Source organism: Chelonoidis abingdonii, chromosome 7 (genome assembly GCF_003597395.2).
Source record: "Chelonoidis abingdonii isolate Lonesome George chromosome 7, CheloAbing_2.0, whole genome shotgun sequence".
NCBI classification, from domain to species: Eukaryota; Metazoa; Chordata; order Testudines; family Testudinidae; genus Chelonoidis; species Chelonoidis abingdonii.
The window spans coordinates 16,243,273-16,260,723 of record NC_133775.1 but is presented as its reverse complement, the minus strand read 5'-3'; the positions used below and the strand labels follow the sequence as shown (position 1 = coordinate 16,260,723).

At 42.4% G+C, this 17,451-nt stretch overlaps 1 protein-coding gene across 3 annotated transcripts in view; it reads right to left on the bottom strand.

Moving 5' to 3' along the window:
• FGGY (FGGY carbohydrate kinase domain containing) overlaps positions 1-17,451 on the bottom strand; it is a 208,175-nt gene that overhangs the window by 97,345 nt on the left and 93,379 nt on the right. For all 3 annotated transcript variants that reach the window (XM_075067644.1, XM_075067645.1, XM_075067646.1), the window contains one exon: positions 8,785-8,913. In XM_075067644.1, coding sequence (XP_074923745.1) covers positions 8,785-8,913 — 129 coding nt within the window. The remainder of the gene's footprint in view (positions 1-8,784; positions 8,914-17,451) is intronic.

Sequence of the window (17,451 nt, the reverse complement as noted above, 5' to 3'; positions counted from 1 at the left end):
ACTAGGATTAAGTTTAGGACATAGATTCCATTCCTAGCTCTGCCACTGATTTGCTGTGCGATCTTGGACAAGATGCTTCACCTCTCTGTGCCTTTGTTTCCCCAACCAACACTGTGTGTGTGTTTTGTTTAGTTAGAATGCAAGCTCTTTGGAAGACTTTCTCTCTATGGGTCTTCACAGCGCCTGGCATGATGGAGCCCCAATCTCTGATAGATTTCTAGATACTATACTAGTACAAACTAATAACAAATTCTCTTCTCTGGTTCTCTGATTTACAAGAATTCCAAGCATTTCTGACACCTGCAGGACAGCTGGGATCGGATCTACCTTCAGAATTTGTTTACTGAATGACATACAGCATGCCAAGTTTAACATGGAAAGAGGAGAAGATTTCTAGTGCTCACAGCATTTGGTCTGACTTCTCCCCATCTTGGCAATAAACCCCCACACAAGGAAGCCTCCATGTTTTAATACCGAAACAGGCTGACTTTGAAAATAGAATCTTGCTGGATTAATAATGAAATACAAATTAAAACAAACACATTGTACGTGTGTGAGAGAAACTTTCAAACTTTGACGTTAACTGTGGTTGGAATCCTGAAATCAGGGTACCTAATTAAAAAAAACAAAACAACCACCTAAATTCAAATGGAGGTATTAAAGGCCAGATTTACAAAGATGTTTTACACACTAAAGAGCCAGCTAGGCACCTACAGGAATATACAAAATTGACTGTATAGTTTACGCACCCATCTCTCATTGAAAGACAATGGCAGCTAGGCACTGTCTTAGGTACTCATCCCATTACGTGCCTATCTGCATCGTTAGGTGCCTACGTACTTTTGTAAATAATAATATCTGGCTCTTACATAGCGCTTCTCAGTAGTTGCCAAAGCGCTTCACAGTCTTTAATGCGTTTATCCTTGCAACACCCCTGTGAGTTATTAATAGCCCCATTTTACAGACGGGGAATAGCGGAAAGGAGGTTAAATGATATTCCCATGACTGCACAGGAAGTTTATGGTGGAGCAGGGAACTGAACCTGCATTTCCCAACTCCTAAGCTAGTGCCTAACCATCCGTCTGGCCCTAAGTCAAAGAAGCTTAATTTTCAGAGGTGATAAACACTTGCAGCTCTGGCTGATGCTCATGAGTGCTCTGGCTGATCAGTAACTCTGAAAACCAAGTCTCCATGAACACCTCTGAGACACATCCTGTGTGACCTGCAGATGCAGTGCTTGGCAGGAGAGTCCTCCACAACATGATGCCTTCAACTGATACGAGTTTACAGCATGATGGTTAACAGGAAATTTAGTATTGTAGAGGTTTGGTGTAGCAGGATGGTTACCCACTCCTGCCCTGCACGGCTTGAAACAGCCCAGGAGAGGGCTGTGGTTGGGGCAAGAAGCCTGGGCTGATTGTAGGCTCAGCTGTGGCCATGCCCCGATCAGGCCCAGCTGGCCCCTATAAGAGACTGTGAGCTAAAGGCCCAGACAGTCTCCCTCTGCTTGTAGAGGGAGAAGGGCCTGGCTGAAGGGACCTAAGCAAGACACCTAGATTGGGAGCAGGGCTGGGGAAGAGCCAGAGGAACTGGGAGCTCTGGCCGGGAAAGCCCCAGCCCTGCAGGTCTGACTATAGGCCGAATAGGTGCAGGGTTGCAATGGGGCAGGCCATAGGGAGGCAGAGGCAGCAGGTCTGAACCCCTTTGCCTGTGATGAGTGACTTATACTGCAATCTGCCCCAGTGAATGGGGTCTAGATGGAGACTGGGCCAAGACTGAGGTGAAGTGGGGATAGTGGGTGGGGGTTCCCCTGGGAAGGGGAGACCCAGAATGGTTGGGGTACTGCCAGGGGGCACCACCCGGTAAAAGGGGCACTGGGGTCCTGGGAAGAACATGGGGGCCAGCGGTAAGGTGGATCACTGGCCAGCAGAAAGCGCTTTGGATGCTGGAAGCTAATTCCTGAGGATAACAAGCAGGAGGGGCCGCCAGGTGAGTCTGTGCCTGCTTACATTTGGACGCTATCATTCTGGGCAAGTGTCAGTCCTGTGTCCCAGCCAGAACAAAAGATCAGTTTTGACTCCCCATCACCTGAGACCGGGGAGCCAGACCTTATGTTTGTGGGATGTGAAAAGCTCAGAAAAGGAAATTCAGGTAACAGGAAATTTCCCCACCTGACTATCCAACTCCAAGCTGATCATAACGGATTCAAATTAAATGGATTAAAAACTGGCTACCTGATTGGTCTCAAAATGTAACTGAAAACAGAGAATCATCATTGAGTGGGTGTGTTTCTAGAGGGGTCCCGCATGGATCGATTCTTAGCCTTATGTTTCTTTAACTTTTTTATCGATGATGTGAAAGAAAACATACAATCATCATTGATACAGTGTGCAGATGATAAAAAAAAAATGGAGTGGTAAATAATGAAAAGGACGAGTCACTGATCTGGATTGCTTGGCTAGCTGGACACAAGCAAACAAGATCTGTTTTAATACAGCTAAAAGTAAATGTCCACATCTAGGAACAAAATATAGGCCATACTTACAAGATGGGGGACTCTATCCTGGGAAGCAGTGACTCTGAAAGGGATTCAGGGGTCATGGTGGATAACCAGTTGAACATGAGCTCCCAGTGTGATGATGTTGGCCAAAAGGAGTAACGAGAGCCTTGATTGCATAAACAGGGGAACCTTAAGTAGGAATAGACAGGTTACTTTACCTCTGTATTTGGCACTGATGTAAGAGCTGCTGGAATACTGTGTCCAGTTCTGGTATTCACAGTTCAAGAAGGATGTTGTTAAATTCGAAAGGGTTCAGAGAACAGCCACAAGAATAATTAAGATTGGAAAATATGCCTAATAGAGATTAAATTCCTTGAGTCTATCTTTTTAGCTTAACAAAGACGGATCACTTGATCACAGCTTATGAGGGCTTGTCTACGTGGAGCAGCAATGCACACTAGGGGATGTGATTTCTAAAGGGCACCAACATGTTGCATACTAACTGGCCTGTGTGAGAACTAAAAGTTCTCTTGTGCACATTAATGTATTACAGTTTGAAAGAACATTTTTCCTGGGATCCAAGATTAAGTAACTAGTACCAAAGCAACCACGTTGGTGAAATTTTCTATGGCTACCCAGTTCGCAGGTGTGGAGTTAATTATGGGGGAGTTTACAATAGCTCCTCTTCCACATCCATCATTCCTATTTTCATCCCGGTCCCTGCATCTACCTCCCACTGGGGCTGCACCGACTGCAGGAATTAGTCCATGCCTAGGGCTGCAGTAGCTCAAGCAGGGAACTAGAGAAGAGGATCAGGACCAGGTGGCTTTTAGTAAAAACAAGAAGGGAAAACCAGTTTCTACAGGGTAGTGTCAGGAATGAGGGCCTCCAGCTGCACCTGCCCAGCCTCCAGGCAGCCAATGAGAGTAGTTGGACCACAGAAGAACCACCTGATTGGATAAGGCAGAGAGGCGCTTGCTCTTGCTCTTAAGCCAAGCAGTTGCAGAGCCTTTGTGGCTACTCAGTGTATGCAGCTGTGGTGTCTCTGCCTCCCTGTGCTTGCCTCACTCCAAGCCCTGCTCCAGCCTCGACCCTGCCCTGTATCCAACCTCATTCCAGTTTAGATCGTGCCTCACCCCCTGCATTGTTCTAGTCCTGTTCCAACCTTGCCCCTACTTGGAACCAGCCCTACTCCTGCCTTTCCATATTCCAGGTAATCTGGTTCTGACTCTTGGCTCCAATTTCTGCATCCGACTCTGTTTTGACTCTTGGCTCTGACTTTGCTTGTGACCTTCTGCTTTGACCACTAGATCTGACACCTACTCCAACTACTAGGCATGACTGCCTAAGACTCTCACTGAGAGGCTCTTCTCCAAGCTCCACCACTCACTGCCATCCCCTTTGTGAAGTGCGTATCTCCAGACAGACAGGCCTCAGTTCAACTCTATGGAAAAGCACCAATTTGTAGCTGACGGCCAAGAACAATGCTCTTTGGGCTGCATAGTTCAGTTTTCCTTAGCAGTCAAACCACTGGGACATCAAGTAAGCATTGTCCATGCTCATGCCTCTCTTGACATAGTCCACCAGACCCAAATGCTTTACTGGCAGTTGGACATAGGAAGTACGAAAGCTCTGCATTACAGAGGCATTTTTGTAAACACTGGTAAATCCAGTTTGAAGAGCAAAACTGTCCTTTCAGAATGACAAAGTGGAGCAAGACACAGAGATCTTTGTTTTCCCTACATGCATGAAGCTCTCACTATAAACTCTATGTATGTAGAGAAGCACAGAAACTTGAAATCTTGTGAGATACAGTTCTCAGAGAACAATTTTTACCCGAAAATCCGATGTTGCTGTCTTCCTTTTTCCTACTTCCAAAGGTCACAAATGTATTTCAATAACCAGATGATGCTGGAGCTCAAAGGCTAAAAACTATTGGTGATAAAACCAGCTGGAAGGAAAATGGTAAATAAAGCATAGTGGGCAAATTCATCCCTTGAGTAGTTCTACTGAAGTCTTCATGAGGTATGACTCTTGACACATGAAATAGCATGTGGATGACATGCATTAAAGGTGAAATGAAAAACTTTCAAAAGCAAAATAAAATACACCTTCCCCCAAATCAGTACAAAAAAGTATGCGGGCTTCAAAATTTCAAATGCATTTCATTTTAAAAGACATCTGAAAATAATTTCTATCAATACTTTCACTAAGCTACAAGCCCAGAATTAAGTATCCTGCACTTTCCTTGCAAGAACAGAGAGGAGCTTTGTGAAGCTCGGTGATCTCATTTTGCAAGGGAGTATTCCAGCTTATTCCCTTTTCTTTCTGATGCATTTCACATCAAAACCATGCCAAAACTGCGATGGGTACCCCCATGGCCTACAGTATGCCAACATTTTTATGGCTGACTTAGAACAACACTTCCTCAGCTCTCATCCCCTAACGCACCAGCTCTACTTGCGCTATACTGATATCTTCATGATCTGGACCCATGGAAAATAAGCCCTTGAGGAATTCCACCACGATTTCAACAATTTCCATCCCGCTATCAACCTTAGCCTAGACTAATCCACACAAGCGGTCCATTTCCTGGACACTACTGTACTAATAAGCGATGGTCACACAAACACCACCCTATGCTGGAAACCTACTGACAGCTTTACTTACCTACATGCCTCCAACTTCCATCCAGGATGCACCACATGATCCATTGTCTACAGCCAAACTCTAAGATACAATCACATTTGCTCCAATCCCTCAGATGAAACATCTACAAGATCTCTGTCAAGCATTCTTAAAACTACAATACCCACCTGCTGAAGTGAAAAAACAGATTGACAGAGCCAGAAGAGTACCCGGAAGTCACCTACTACAGGACAGGCCCAACAAAGAAAATAACAGAACACCATCAGCTGTCACCTTCAGCCCCTAACTAAAACCTCTCCAGCACATCAAAGATCTACAACCTATTCTGAAAGATGATCCCTCACTCTCTCAGATCTTGGGAGACAGACCAGTCCTCCCTTACAGACAGCCCCCCAACCTGAAGCAAACACTCACCAGCCACCACTCAACAAAAATACTAACCCAGGAACCTATCCTTGCAACAAAGCCTGATACCAACTCTGTCCACATATCTAGTCAAGTGACACCATCATAGGACCTAATCACATCAGCCACACCATCAGGGGCTCCATCAGGGGCTAAAAAAAAAAAAACTTTAGTAATAATCAAGATAGGCCATTTGAGACAGTTTGACAAAAAGGTGTGAGGATACTTAACATGGGGAAATAGATTCAAACACACATTGAATGGACACAAATCTGATATCAGGAATCAGAACATTCAAAAACCAGTAGGAAAACACTTCAACCTCTCTGGTCACTCAGTAACAGACTTAAAGGTGGCAATTTTGCAACAGAAAATCTTCAAAAACAGATTCCAACAAGAAACTGCTGAACTTGAATTAATATGCAAACTAGATAGCATTAATTTAGGCTTGAAGAGAGACTGGGAATGCCTGAGTCATGATACAGATTGAATCTATTTCCCCATGTTAAGTATCCTCACACCTCTTGTCAACTGTCTGAAATGGGCCATCTTGATCATCACTACAAAACATTTTTTTTCTCCTGCTGATATTAGCTCATCTTAATTAATTAGCCTCTTAGAGTTAATATGGCTATTTCCACCTTTTCATGTTCTATATGTATATATATCTCCTTACTATATGGTCCATTCTATGCATCTGAAGAAGTGGGCTGTAGCCCACGAAAGGTTATGCTCAAATAAATGTGTTAGTCTCTAAGGTGCCACAAGTAATCCTGTTCTTCTTTTTGAAGAGATTTAGACACCTCTAATGTGTAAACAGCAATTATTTCAGATTTGTTTGAAAGATTTATAAGCCTTCTCGCAAATCTGGGCTAGATTTTTAAGTTTGTTTTCAAATTCAAAGCTAAAGACTGGTGAAAACCAAAAGCTTTCAGACTGAATCTAGATTTCACATACTCTCCAAGTTCAGGAATGCTCTACTGAAAGCAGGCTAATGAATGACTGACACCAGATCAGATTTCTAATAGCTGGATTCCATTTTTTGTGGCTACAAACTGTGGATGCTATGTGCCGTGTTAGTCTGTATCAGTAAAGACAATGAAGAGGCCTTGTAGCACCTTAGAGACTAAGGTGCCACAAGGACGCCTAGTTATTTTAAATGAATTACACTCATAATCCTAATAAAGCAAGCAGATTTTGTGCTACGTCCCACATTCGGCTAGTATAAAGGAAATGCACAAAGGTCTCCATTCCATTATTTAAACAGAGGGAGATTACCCTTACCAATGGGGAGTTATAGGGCTGAACCATTTTTTAAGTCAACCTAAATTCAGCCAACGAAGTACGATAATGCACACATCCAACAGCTCCATGGAGTCTCAAAGTAAAAGCCTTCTTAAAAGGTTCAAGGTTTTACCAGTACACTTAAACTATTTTAGCACCAAAACAATTTGTTCTATAATCTTCCTCATTTATGCTTTATACAGGATACCTATAAACAGACCCAGCTTCCTTTGTTTTTTTAGACTACTGTTTTCTTCCTAAACTCTATTAGTCTCTGACACCTAATCCTCACAAGTTCCCCTCACCTCCACCCCTCCTTTCATCTGTCTCTTGTGTCCTATTGACACTTAAACTGTCAGTTGACTGGGACAGACTGTCTGCTTTGTTATTTATCTGTACAAGACATAGCACTGGAGGCCTCATCCCTGCATGGTAGTCAGAGGTGGTACAGTATGAACCGTACTCACAATAACTGTAGTCTCAATTTCTCAGCATTTACAGATGAAGGAGATAGCCCTTTGTTTGCCAGAAGCTGGGATTGGACTATAGGGGATGGATCACTTGATGATTACCTGTTCTGTACATTCCCTCTGGGGCACTTGGCATTGGCCTCAGAAGACAGGATATCGGGCTAGATGGACCTTTGGTCTGACCCTGTATGGTATCTTCCCCATTCCTTGCCATTCACTTGCAGTGGAATGTGGTGGATGTAACAGCTCTGTGAAGCCTGCTACCCCTCACTACCTGTGATCAATGGTACAGGTAGCAGAAGCAAGCTTGTCAGGGAGGGTCATTTTGCGGCAGGGAACAATCTGTATTCTTATGACATTGAACAAATTATTTAAGTCTCTTTACCTCAGGTCTATGAAATGGATATTATAATACTACACAGAGCTGAGTGAATACCTTATAGTAATACTATCATAGAGCTGAGTGAAATATTTGCAATTAAATGTTTTTCCTCAGAAATTTTACTACTTTTGAGCTTAAATATTTTTGTTAAATTAGGGAAATATGAGTGAAATTTTTTGAAAAATGTCAATGAGGTTTCATAGATTTTTAAGGCCAGAAGGAACTCTTATTGTCATCTAGTCTGAACTCTACATAGCACAGGCCAGAGAACTTCCCTGAGAGATTCCTGCATCAGGCCCATGATTTTTGGCTGAGCGCTTTATTTTGTACTTGGGGTGGGTTTTTCCTAATGTGTTGAAGAAATGGGAAGCTCAGTGGGAGCACCAGACTCTCAGCCCCTGAGAATTAGGTTCTTTGTGTCTCAAATTGAGAACCTGAAAATGGAGGCAACAAAAATTAGTGGATACTTGAAAATTTCAAATTGATTTTAGTGATGTTTACACGCACTCTTTTTTTTGTTACACACACTCTTTTTTTTTTTGTATCATACAAGATTAGGATTAGAAGGTACCTCAGGAGGTCATCCTGTCCACCCCCCTGCTCAAAGCAGGAACAATCCCCAACTAAATCATCCCAGCCAGGGCTTTGTCAAGCTGGACCTTAAAAACCTCTAAGAATGGAGATTCCACCACCTCCCTAGGTAACCCATTCCAGTGCTTCACCACCCTCCTAGTGAAATAGTTTTTTTTTTAATATCAGACCTAGACCTCCCCCATTGCAACTTGAGACCATTGCTGCTTCTGCTGTTATCAGCCACCACTGAGAACAGCCAAGCTCCATCCTCTTTGGAACCCCTTCAGGTAGCTGAAGGCTGCTATCAAATCCTTCCTCACTCTTCTCTTCTGCAAACTAAATAAGTCCCAGTTCCCTCAGCCTCTAATTTATAAAGATTTTTTTTTAAGTGTGCTACTTGATAAGAATTGGTCTTTCAGCATAAGGGCAACGTGCTGCTTAGTTACCTGTGTTTGTAGAAACATAAAAATTTAATTTCAATAATATCCCTGTTTCCGAGAACAGTAAATCTGTAAGAATACCTAGTCCTCCAGCATGTGCATCAATGAGAGATGCTGCTACTGCAGTCCCTTCAGCAAGACCCAGGTCTTTTGCAGCCTCTGGCGTTAGGCCATTTCCAACAGAAGCTCCAGGAGACAGAACTTGGTTTCCTGAGCAGACACAAGTAAAAGCAAACACCCATCAGTTTGATAAACAGAAAAGCAAATATGCATTTTCCTGAAAAAGCACTTTTTCCCACTGCTGTTCAATGTACTATTCCTCAAAAGTGTATTGAAAACTCCATTTACTTACCAAATACCAATTGCACTGTATGTATATTAAACACAACTGTGCTGTATCATGCTGCGCACAAGAGTTTAAGAACTGATAACTATTCAATGCTCAGTATAGCGAAGTAGAACAACTTTTATAACCCATAAAAATTCCATTTAAAATGGTGTGATCTTTTTACTAGGTATGTCAACAGACAACCAGGCTCACGCTTTACATTGTAGCCACTGACTTCATATCTGCAGAAATAAAGGTATTTTAGAAATTGTAGGGATATTAAAGAAGGTACTAACAGTGATTCCCCCAAGTGACAGTGACCCTCCCAGTTTCACCAGGTACAAAAATCTTTTAGTTCTTCTGTCAAAACTTGTAAGCTCCTGTCTGCAGAAAACATTGATTGTATCTGTCCTGTGAAAGATACTCTATTACTATGTAAAACTTACAAACAAGTTAATTGACTTTGTTCTTGAAGTGGACACTTTGTTACCACCTCTGCTGTGAGCCTTAAGCCATTAATTGACTCTGCCTAAAATATGGAATGTATGTTGATGAATGCTTGATGTATGTGAATGGTTAGGGAGGTGCCAGCCTAGAAAGGATCCATCGGCTGAAGAATGTGTCAAGAGGACCACCAGACAACCCCCAGAGGGTAAACTGGGATCCACCTCAAACACCTGGAAGGAATGTGCCACTTTAGACAGAGTGGAGCCACCACGAATGTGCCATCTGCTGATTGAGTCAGCAACAGCAGGATGAAACAGCTCCCATAGATTAACATAGGAATTAATTCCTATAAGAATGAACTCCAAAGACTGAGGACTTTGAGTCTCTGGTTCTGCTGCCAACCTCCAGGAGCATCAGGTGCATTTGACACAGACTCGGCTCCATCCTCATGACCAAGATACCTGGCCAGTAACTTGGCATGAGCAACTTCTAGGCTGGTAACTATAACACCTATACAGAACCTGAATGAATGATTGTGTGAATATATATATAAGGAATAAGTAGTAATAGGAATAAGTGGTTAAACAACGTTGTTTATTTTTATCTGTTGCTTTATTATTATGTTTACAATAAATGTGGCATCTTTGCCTTATCCCTCTTAAGATCCTGCTGCTTTTTATTATATTGGTATAACAAAATTAGATACCTTGGGGCAGATTCACTTGTGCTGATGCAAATAAGTGAAAACTGTGCCTCCTGCATCATTGTGGCCCAGAGGCGTTTCCATCTCCACTATCCTTCAGGAGTTCCACCAGAAAAGTGGTGCCTTTAGTGTCCATTAGCACCTCTGTAGTAGCCAGCAGAGGCTGTTCAGAACCATTAAATCAGTGAAATCCTGCCACATTTCCTCTGTGGCTAGGACCACCCACTTCTGAGTCTGTGTTGGCTAGGTGCAGTGGAGGGTACATTGAACCACCAAAAACTACCCTCCCCAATCTGTCTGGCATTCTGCAACAGGGCTTTTCTGCCATGTTCTGTGCCACCACACTGGAGGGAATCTGACCTTTAACTGTCTTTTTTTTTTCCCCCCAACAGGAAAGATTATTTTAACAACTAATCAACTATGACCAGGACTGGCAACCTTTGGCACACAGCTTGCCAGGGTAAGCACTCTGGCAGGCCAGGCAGGTTTGTTTACCTGTCGCGTCCACAGGTCCAGCCGATCGCAGCTCCCAGTGGCCGTGGTTCGCCACTCCAGGCCAATGGGGGTGTTGGGGAAACGGCGGCCAGCACATCCCTCGGCCTGCGCCACTTCCCAACACCCCCATTGACCTGGAATGGTGAACCGAGGCCACTGGGAGCTGCAGTTGGCTGGACCTGCGGATGCAGTAGGTAAACAAACCGTCCCGTCCCACCAGGGTGCTACAGTGGCAAGCTGTGTGCCAAAGGTTCAGTCTCTGAACTATGATAAAGATAGGGATAGGCCTAAGCTATGAAGATAGGATCCAGGTCTGGACACTTCGGAGTTCAGGTTTTTCAGGATGGGGGGTTTGATTCAGGCCCATCTCCATGTAAAAGGTCTTTCCCTGGGGTGGTGCTGGTGTATAGCTAGATACAAAGGAGTAAGACAGGACTGACAGCTCCTGGAATCCACGCCTCTTTATTCATCCACAGGTTAGATGGATGAGGCACACAAAGTCACACTGGGAGCTTCCACACACTTCCTTGCCAATGCCTTGGCTCTAACTCAAACTCCAAATTCATTCAACAGGGCTTATCTTTAAAACTTGCTTAGTTCAATAAATCTTCTGAGCACAATTGGCACAATTTCTGTTTAAAATAAAAGAGTTCTATTTTCTCAGTGGGTTTTCATGAGCGTAATGCATTCCTCAAGACTAAACATGCTTGGTTTTTTAAAATTTTTTCTCAGAAGTCAGGTTTTCTAACCATTTTATCATTCTTGTTGCACTTCTCCAGACTCTCTTAAATTTGTCCACATATTTCCTAAAGGGCGGCGTTCAGAATTGGGCATGGTACTCTAGCTGTGGCCTCACCATTGTCAAGTAGAGTGGGACAATTATCTCCGGTGTCATATATACAAGAGCCTGTTAATACACCCCAGTGTAATCAGTGTTTTTCACAATTGCATCACATTGTTGACTCATTCACTTTGTGGTGCGCCTTCAAATCTTAGTATGTATGTTGCAGTCATGAAAGTCTTCTGGCCGTGCTGCTGCTGTTTTTTTTTGGATTTTTTTTTTTAAAGACATGGTATACAATTGCCTTATCAAATCACCTACAAATCAAATGTGTAATGTATTTTGAGATTAAACAGGCTTATCCTGCCCCCAAACACAGAGCTTCTGGGTGTTAAATCACCAGCCAGGCTGTGAAACACTCAGCAACAGAGGTCCCCATGATCTCCCCTTCAAAGTTTTATATTGAGAATTTAAAATCCACACACATGGATTATTCAAAGCTTTCCAACTAGCTCATTCAACTCATTATACTAGTAACCAAAAGTGACCATTTCCGCCTCTTGATGGCTTACGTGAAATGAATTGCTGGTCTCCTCTAATTCCCAGAGGACAAGTGCCAATGTTTTATTGCTCATAGGCTCAGAAAAATCATGCTCGACTTTCTAAGTATATCACAAGTTCACTTCTTTTAATAAGGTTAGACAGCAAGATATTTCTATTTCAGAACGGTGGAGTTAAAGTGAAGATATCGGAAAGCAAGACTAGAGCAACCTTGCAGCTAGGAGGAGGTTCAAGGAAGTTCATGCAGCTACCACCACAGCTTTTGCTTCAGAATCAGCTGCACCTCCTTAATGTGCACAGCTAGCTCATTTTGTACACCCAGTGTCGGATGAAATTATTCTGATGGAAAATCTTTCACTACTCACTCCCACAGCAGATTTGTTTGTTCAGTCTGAATAGTCAAGTATTGTAACATGTAATTATTAAGTGATTAGAGTCCATTCTAAAGATCAGTGCTACTATTAGACAATATCTTTTCTTACCAGTTATTCAATTACTGTATCTGTGACTAATGAGCTTTTAGGGAACAATTTTAGAGATACAGATAATTCTCTTTTTGATGTAAGCAGTAGAAAATGACCATATGGATTTCTTTGCAACAGAAAGCTCATTAGAATAGTCTACATTATGGTTTTCCCCTTTGGAGTGGAGTATGGGGAGGTGAGTTTGTTGTGAATTTCAGATACTGTCATTTTGTGTTTTAGAAAAAGGCACTAAACACACAACATGCCCAGGTGGTTTTAGAAGAAGAGTGAGCAAGAATAATTCTTCCCTAACTGAAGCCACTTCCTGACAGCATGAGAGATCTGCTCATATCACTCCCACATTCCCAGTTCTGCTGGAGCCTGATTTTAGGTATAGCCCTTGGCATGATCTAGGGAGAACGAGTGACAGACCAACTTGAGAAGCAATCCCACTCTAAAACACTGAGCAAATGGATCCAGCAGTGCAGCTCCCGCTGCCTCCCACTCCTGGGGGGGAATGGCAATAAGAAGCCATTCAGAAACACACACCAAACCCCTGTTGGGGCAGAAAGAGAACGGAGTGCTTTGGGGCTACAGGAATAAGATGAATGGAGGCCCCTTTCCTCCTACCAGCTAGAAGACAGATAAGGGAGGCAACAGTTTTCTTCCTCTCCATCAGCCAGGAGAAGAGAGTATCCTTTTCCTCATCCAGCAGTTACGAGAAGAGAGAAATCCCTCTCTCCCACCCAGCAGCAAGAAGGAAGAGGCAAGGATGAGATGAAAGAGACTGGAGAGAAAATGAGAGAGGGGAGCCACTTCCTCTAGAACAGCAAAGATAATGGGCCGAGAAAGAAAGCATCCCCCTGGTCACCCAGCAGCTGGGTGACAGGCTGCGAGTGTGGTAATGAGGGAATGCTGTATTTTCCCTTCCACCTCAATCCCTAGGCCTTAGAGATCAGTGAAGCATTGTGAGCTACACCCACAGAGCCCTGTCTGCATAGCGAGTCTGGATGCAAGGGAAACAGGCTCCAGGGGGCCAGGACTTTATCCCTCAGAGTGGAATTTGCTCTCCCACCCACGCGCCTGTAAGTGAGTGTGGAATGGGCAGAGCCTTGATTCTACCCACCAATGTGCAGGGAAGTGGGAAGGAATGGTGACCCATATGCTTACAATAACTGAGAAGTTAGAAAAGTCAGCTCAGCATCAAAGTACATAGAATTTGGAAGGGCAAGGATCCATAATGGTGAAGTAAAACACACAAGGAATAGGAACACAATGGTCACAGTTAAGTAAACATTTACCAAGGGATACCACCCAGTTACCATGCTTATCTCCCATTTTAAGCACAAGGTGTCAGGAGGTAACTCAAACACTACCAGGATAGGATAACCACTGAAAATACTAGTTTCTAAAACATGGTAACTGTGTAAAGCACAGATGATAGGTGTGGACTTGCCATTGAAATAAAGACATTAGCCCCATGGAGGAATGATGTTGACTCCTACAAGAGCAACACAGCAAGGTACACAGTGGCTTAGGAAGCAAAGAAGTATCACAGCAAGGGTAAAAGTGCTAAAGAACCACATACTTCTAATCCAACAATAGGTAACACCTTTCAGAGAAGGAAAAGGAAGCTAATTTTCAGAGTGGAGGAGAGGAAGATGAGAACTCTGCAAACAGAGGTAGGCACTGAGAGTACTGTGTCCTCGTTGAGTCTTTTCAAAGAGACTGCATACCGTCTTTGGTTTAAAGTAATCACTTGTACAAATCATCTGCCTCTTGTAGAATTAAGCCTAACACAACAGACTCATAATTGTTTAAAGGCAAAAAACTCTCTTTCATATTCACACAACTGTTCCACTAAGACACACAGAGCCCTTCTCAATGCACTGCCTTGATTCACATTTTTATTTTGAACAATATCGCTCATTTTTAGTAGGGTTTTTTCCCCTCCTGTAGAGCAGCAAGTTTACAAAAGAAAAAAAAGTCGTTTGAAGCCTTTCCTCCTCTTTTATCCTTCCTTGAAGACTAACTCTGGAATTTGCTACGATCTAGTTTTGTTTAAAGAATTTATGTGGTACCAATGACCCACCACCTTTCTAGGCAGTTGCCACAGCAACCACTTATTTACCAGACGCAATACACGAAGCAGACAACAATATGTCTTCAGTCCACTTTAGTAAGCAAAATGAACAGTGCAGAATCTTACTAATATTTAACAGAAACAGACTTTTTAGTGCTCACCAGTCTTTTTAAAAATAACAAAAGGAAAGCACAGCAGGGGGCCTCAGCTGACTCAGCTCTTATACATTCACTCATTTAAGAGCAGCTTTTAACCTGTCATGCAGAACGCAGTTGCATTTTGTGTTTAATTGTATTTGGCTGCATAACTGTGGGAAAAAATACAAGCATAAAAAACCAAAAGGAAAAGTCTCCTTTCTCTATTAACTTTACACCTGAAAACTTAGAGAGCTAAATTTCATTGTTGGTATTAACTTCAATGACTTCGGAGATGAATCTGGCCAAAGGACTGTTCTGCCTCATCTTCGGACCCTAGTAGACTGGAATTTCCAAATGATGTTCATTGAAAAGCAATCAGCAAAATGTGGTGATCTTTCCTTGAAATAATAATACATATCTCTTACCTGGCGCTTTTCAGCAGTAGATCTCAAAGCGCTTCACACTCTGTAATGTATTTATCCTTACAACAACGCTGTGCGGTGGGGAAGTATTCTTATCCCCATCTTGATTTACTTTTTACAGTGGGCAACTCAGGCAAAGAGAGACTAAATGACTTGGTCAAGGTCACACACAGGAAGACGGTGATGGAGCTGGGAATGGAACCCAGGTCCCCCAAGTGCTAAGCTAGAGCCCTAATCACTGAACACTCAGGAAAGTTACATGTTAAACAAAAGGATGCACAAGCAGAGTGCCAAAGGAAGAAGGACCTTTGTAAAGAACGCTATCTTCTATTGACATAGATCCGACTGCACTTAAACTATGGGCTTACTCCTGGCCCATGTTTGGTAGGGTATTACTCAGATTGCAGGCTCTTTGGGCCAAGGATTGTCTTCTTTGTTCTGTGTTTTTACCAAAGGGGCACTCAGACAGCTCAAGTGTACAGGTAAACATCTGAATAAACAGTTGCAACCCCCATTTACCTAATGCACAGTATGTACACCAGACTTCACCCAATTAATCCAGACTTAGTAAAGGTATATATATTGAGGTGACTGTTTAAGAATTGTTACATGCAGCTGACGAGCACAAAAGGGAATAGGATGCAGAGGACTGGAGTAATGGATAATGCCAGAGAATACCACCTAATTTTCATGCTTATTTAGAAGTGAAGAGTCCCTTAGTTCACTTAAGCTGCCATTTAAAACTAATGTCTTTTACCATAATGTTAATAATGAGTGGACATCTATCTAGAACTGGTTAGGAATTTTCCCTTCCAATTTTTTTAAATGGAAAATGCAGTTTCTGCAAAATCCAAGTTTTCCTCAGGAAGATTCTAATTTTTCAAAACTTTACAACTGTCCAGCAGAAAAACTGAAATGAAATAATATGTTTCAGATGGGAGTGATTCAAATTAATTTGTCAAATCAGATCAAAACGTTTTGTTTAGGGCCAATTCAACATGAATCTGCATTTGCCTAAGCTGCCCCGGTACCTTATGGAAGTTGTAGTTTGGGGTGTGTCATGCCTCCATTCTCCCATATGGGCCAGGTCTCTGGCTCTACTACATCTCAGCTCAGCTACTACAGTAATGGGGGCCATATAACTGCCAAAGGCAGACACACATAGGGATGGTGAGGTAGACATGGGCATTGGCAAAGTCAGATGACCTATATGGACACCAGACATTGATCCCTTAAACTGAAAAATAAAGTAGGTCTATAGTTTGTGAGTTCATATCTTGGGGGTGATGGCTAAGATTTACATGTGTGCTGCCTACATTCCTGGCAAAAGAAGAACAGAAAAAACTATAGTACTGCCTGTCATTTATTTAGTAGGCATGCACAGGATCTATCCAAACCCTGAGGGAAAGAACAGAGCTTTGGTTAACTGGCTTTGGGTTAAATAGTGCAGCATAACCCTCTCTTTATGGATGGAGCATTACTTAGACATATGTGAGTTAGCCATGTGTAGATGGTTTAGTAAATAAGTGTTGCTCATTCAAACATGAATTCAGCTTCCTGTCCCCATCCTTTCACCTGCAAATAACGAAGATACATTTTCACAGCATTTTAACACAGTTTCCTGGTTTCTTATAGTATATCATCATCAATGTTCTCTTTAAACAGTATGGGTCAACAAATGGCATCAATATGTTTGACTAGTGTTATATTTGTTGAAAACTGCAGGTTATGTGACTTGGCTGGATATTGGGTACTGCAAGTCTCTATTTAGGGGTGCATGTATAATTTATCACATATTAATTATGGATTATTACTAAACCAATAGCTTTCTGTTACTGCTTCTTTATTAATAATGCAGGTGACAGCAGCTCTCCTTTGAAGTATTATTTAATTAACCTTTTTTTTCAAATCCAAAAGAAATGAAACTTAATCAGCTATTGAAAGAACCTTTTGCATTCTTCACCTAAGCTTCTGATGTCTGCACAACCTCATTTCTCACGAAAAGATTTCCAATTATTTTCTGTATTTACGTGGTGCTCACAAAACAGACATCCCTATGCTGGAAGCATAGGCTCAAGCGAAGCAAGAAGGTGAAGATGATGAGAAAGCATTACCAGAAAGGGGAAGCATCAGACAAGAGGAGGAAAAGGATAGATGGTCAGCAGAAAGCCTCTGATCTGGAACTTTTGGAAGCCAGTCTTTTTATTACCACTCTATGAAAAAACAAAAACAAAAAGAAAACAAAAAAATGGGACAATGTTTTAGAGACAGATATTTAAACATTACCAATGTGCCAAAATGAACAGAGGAAAGATGGGAGTGAGAAG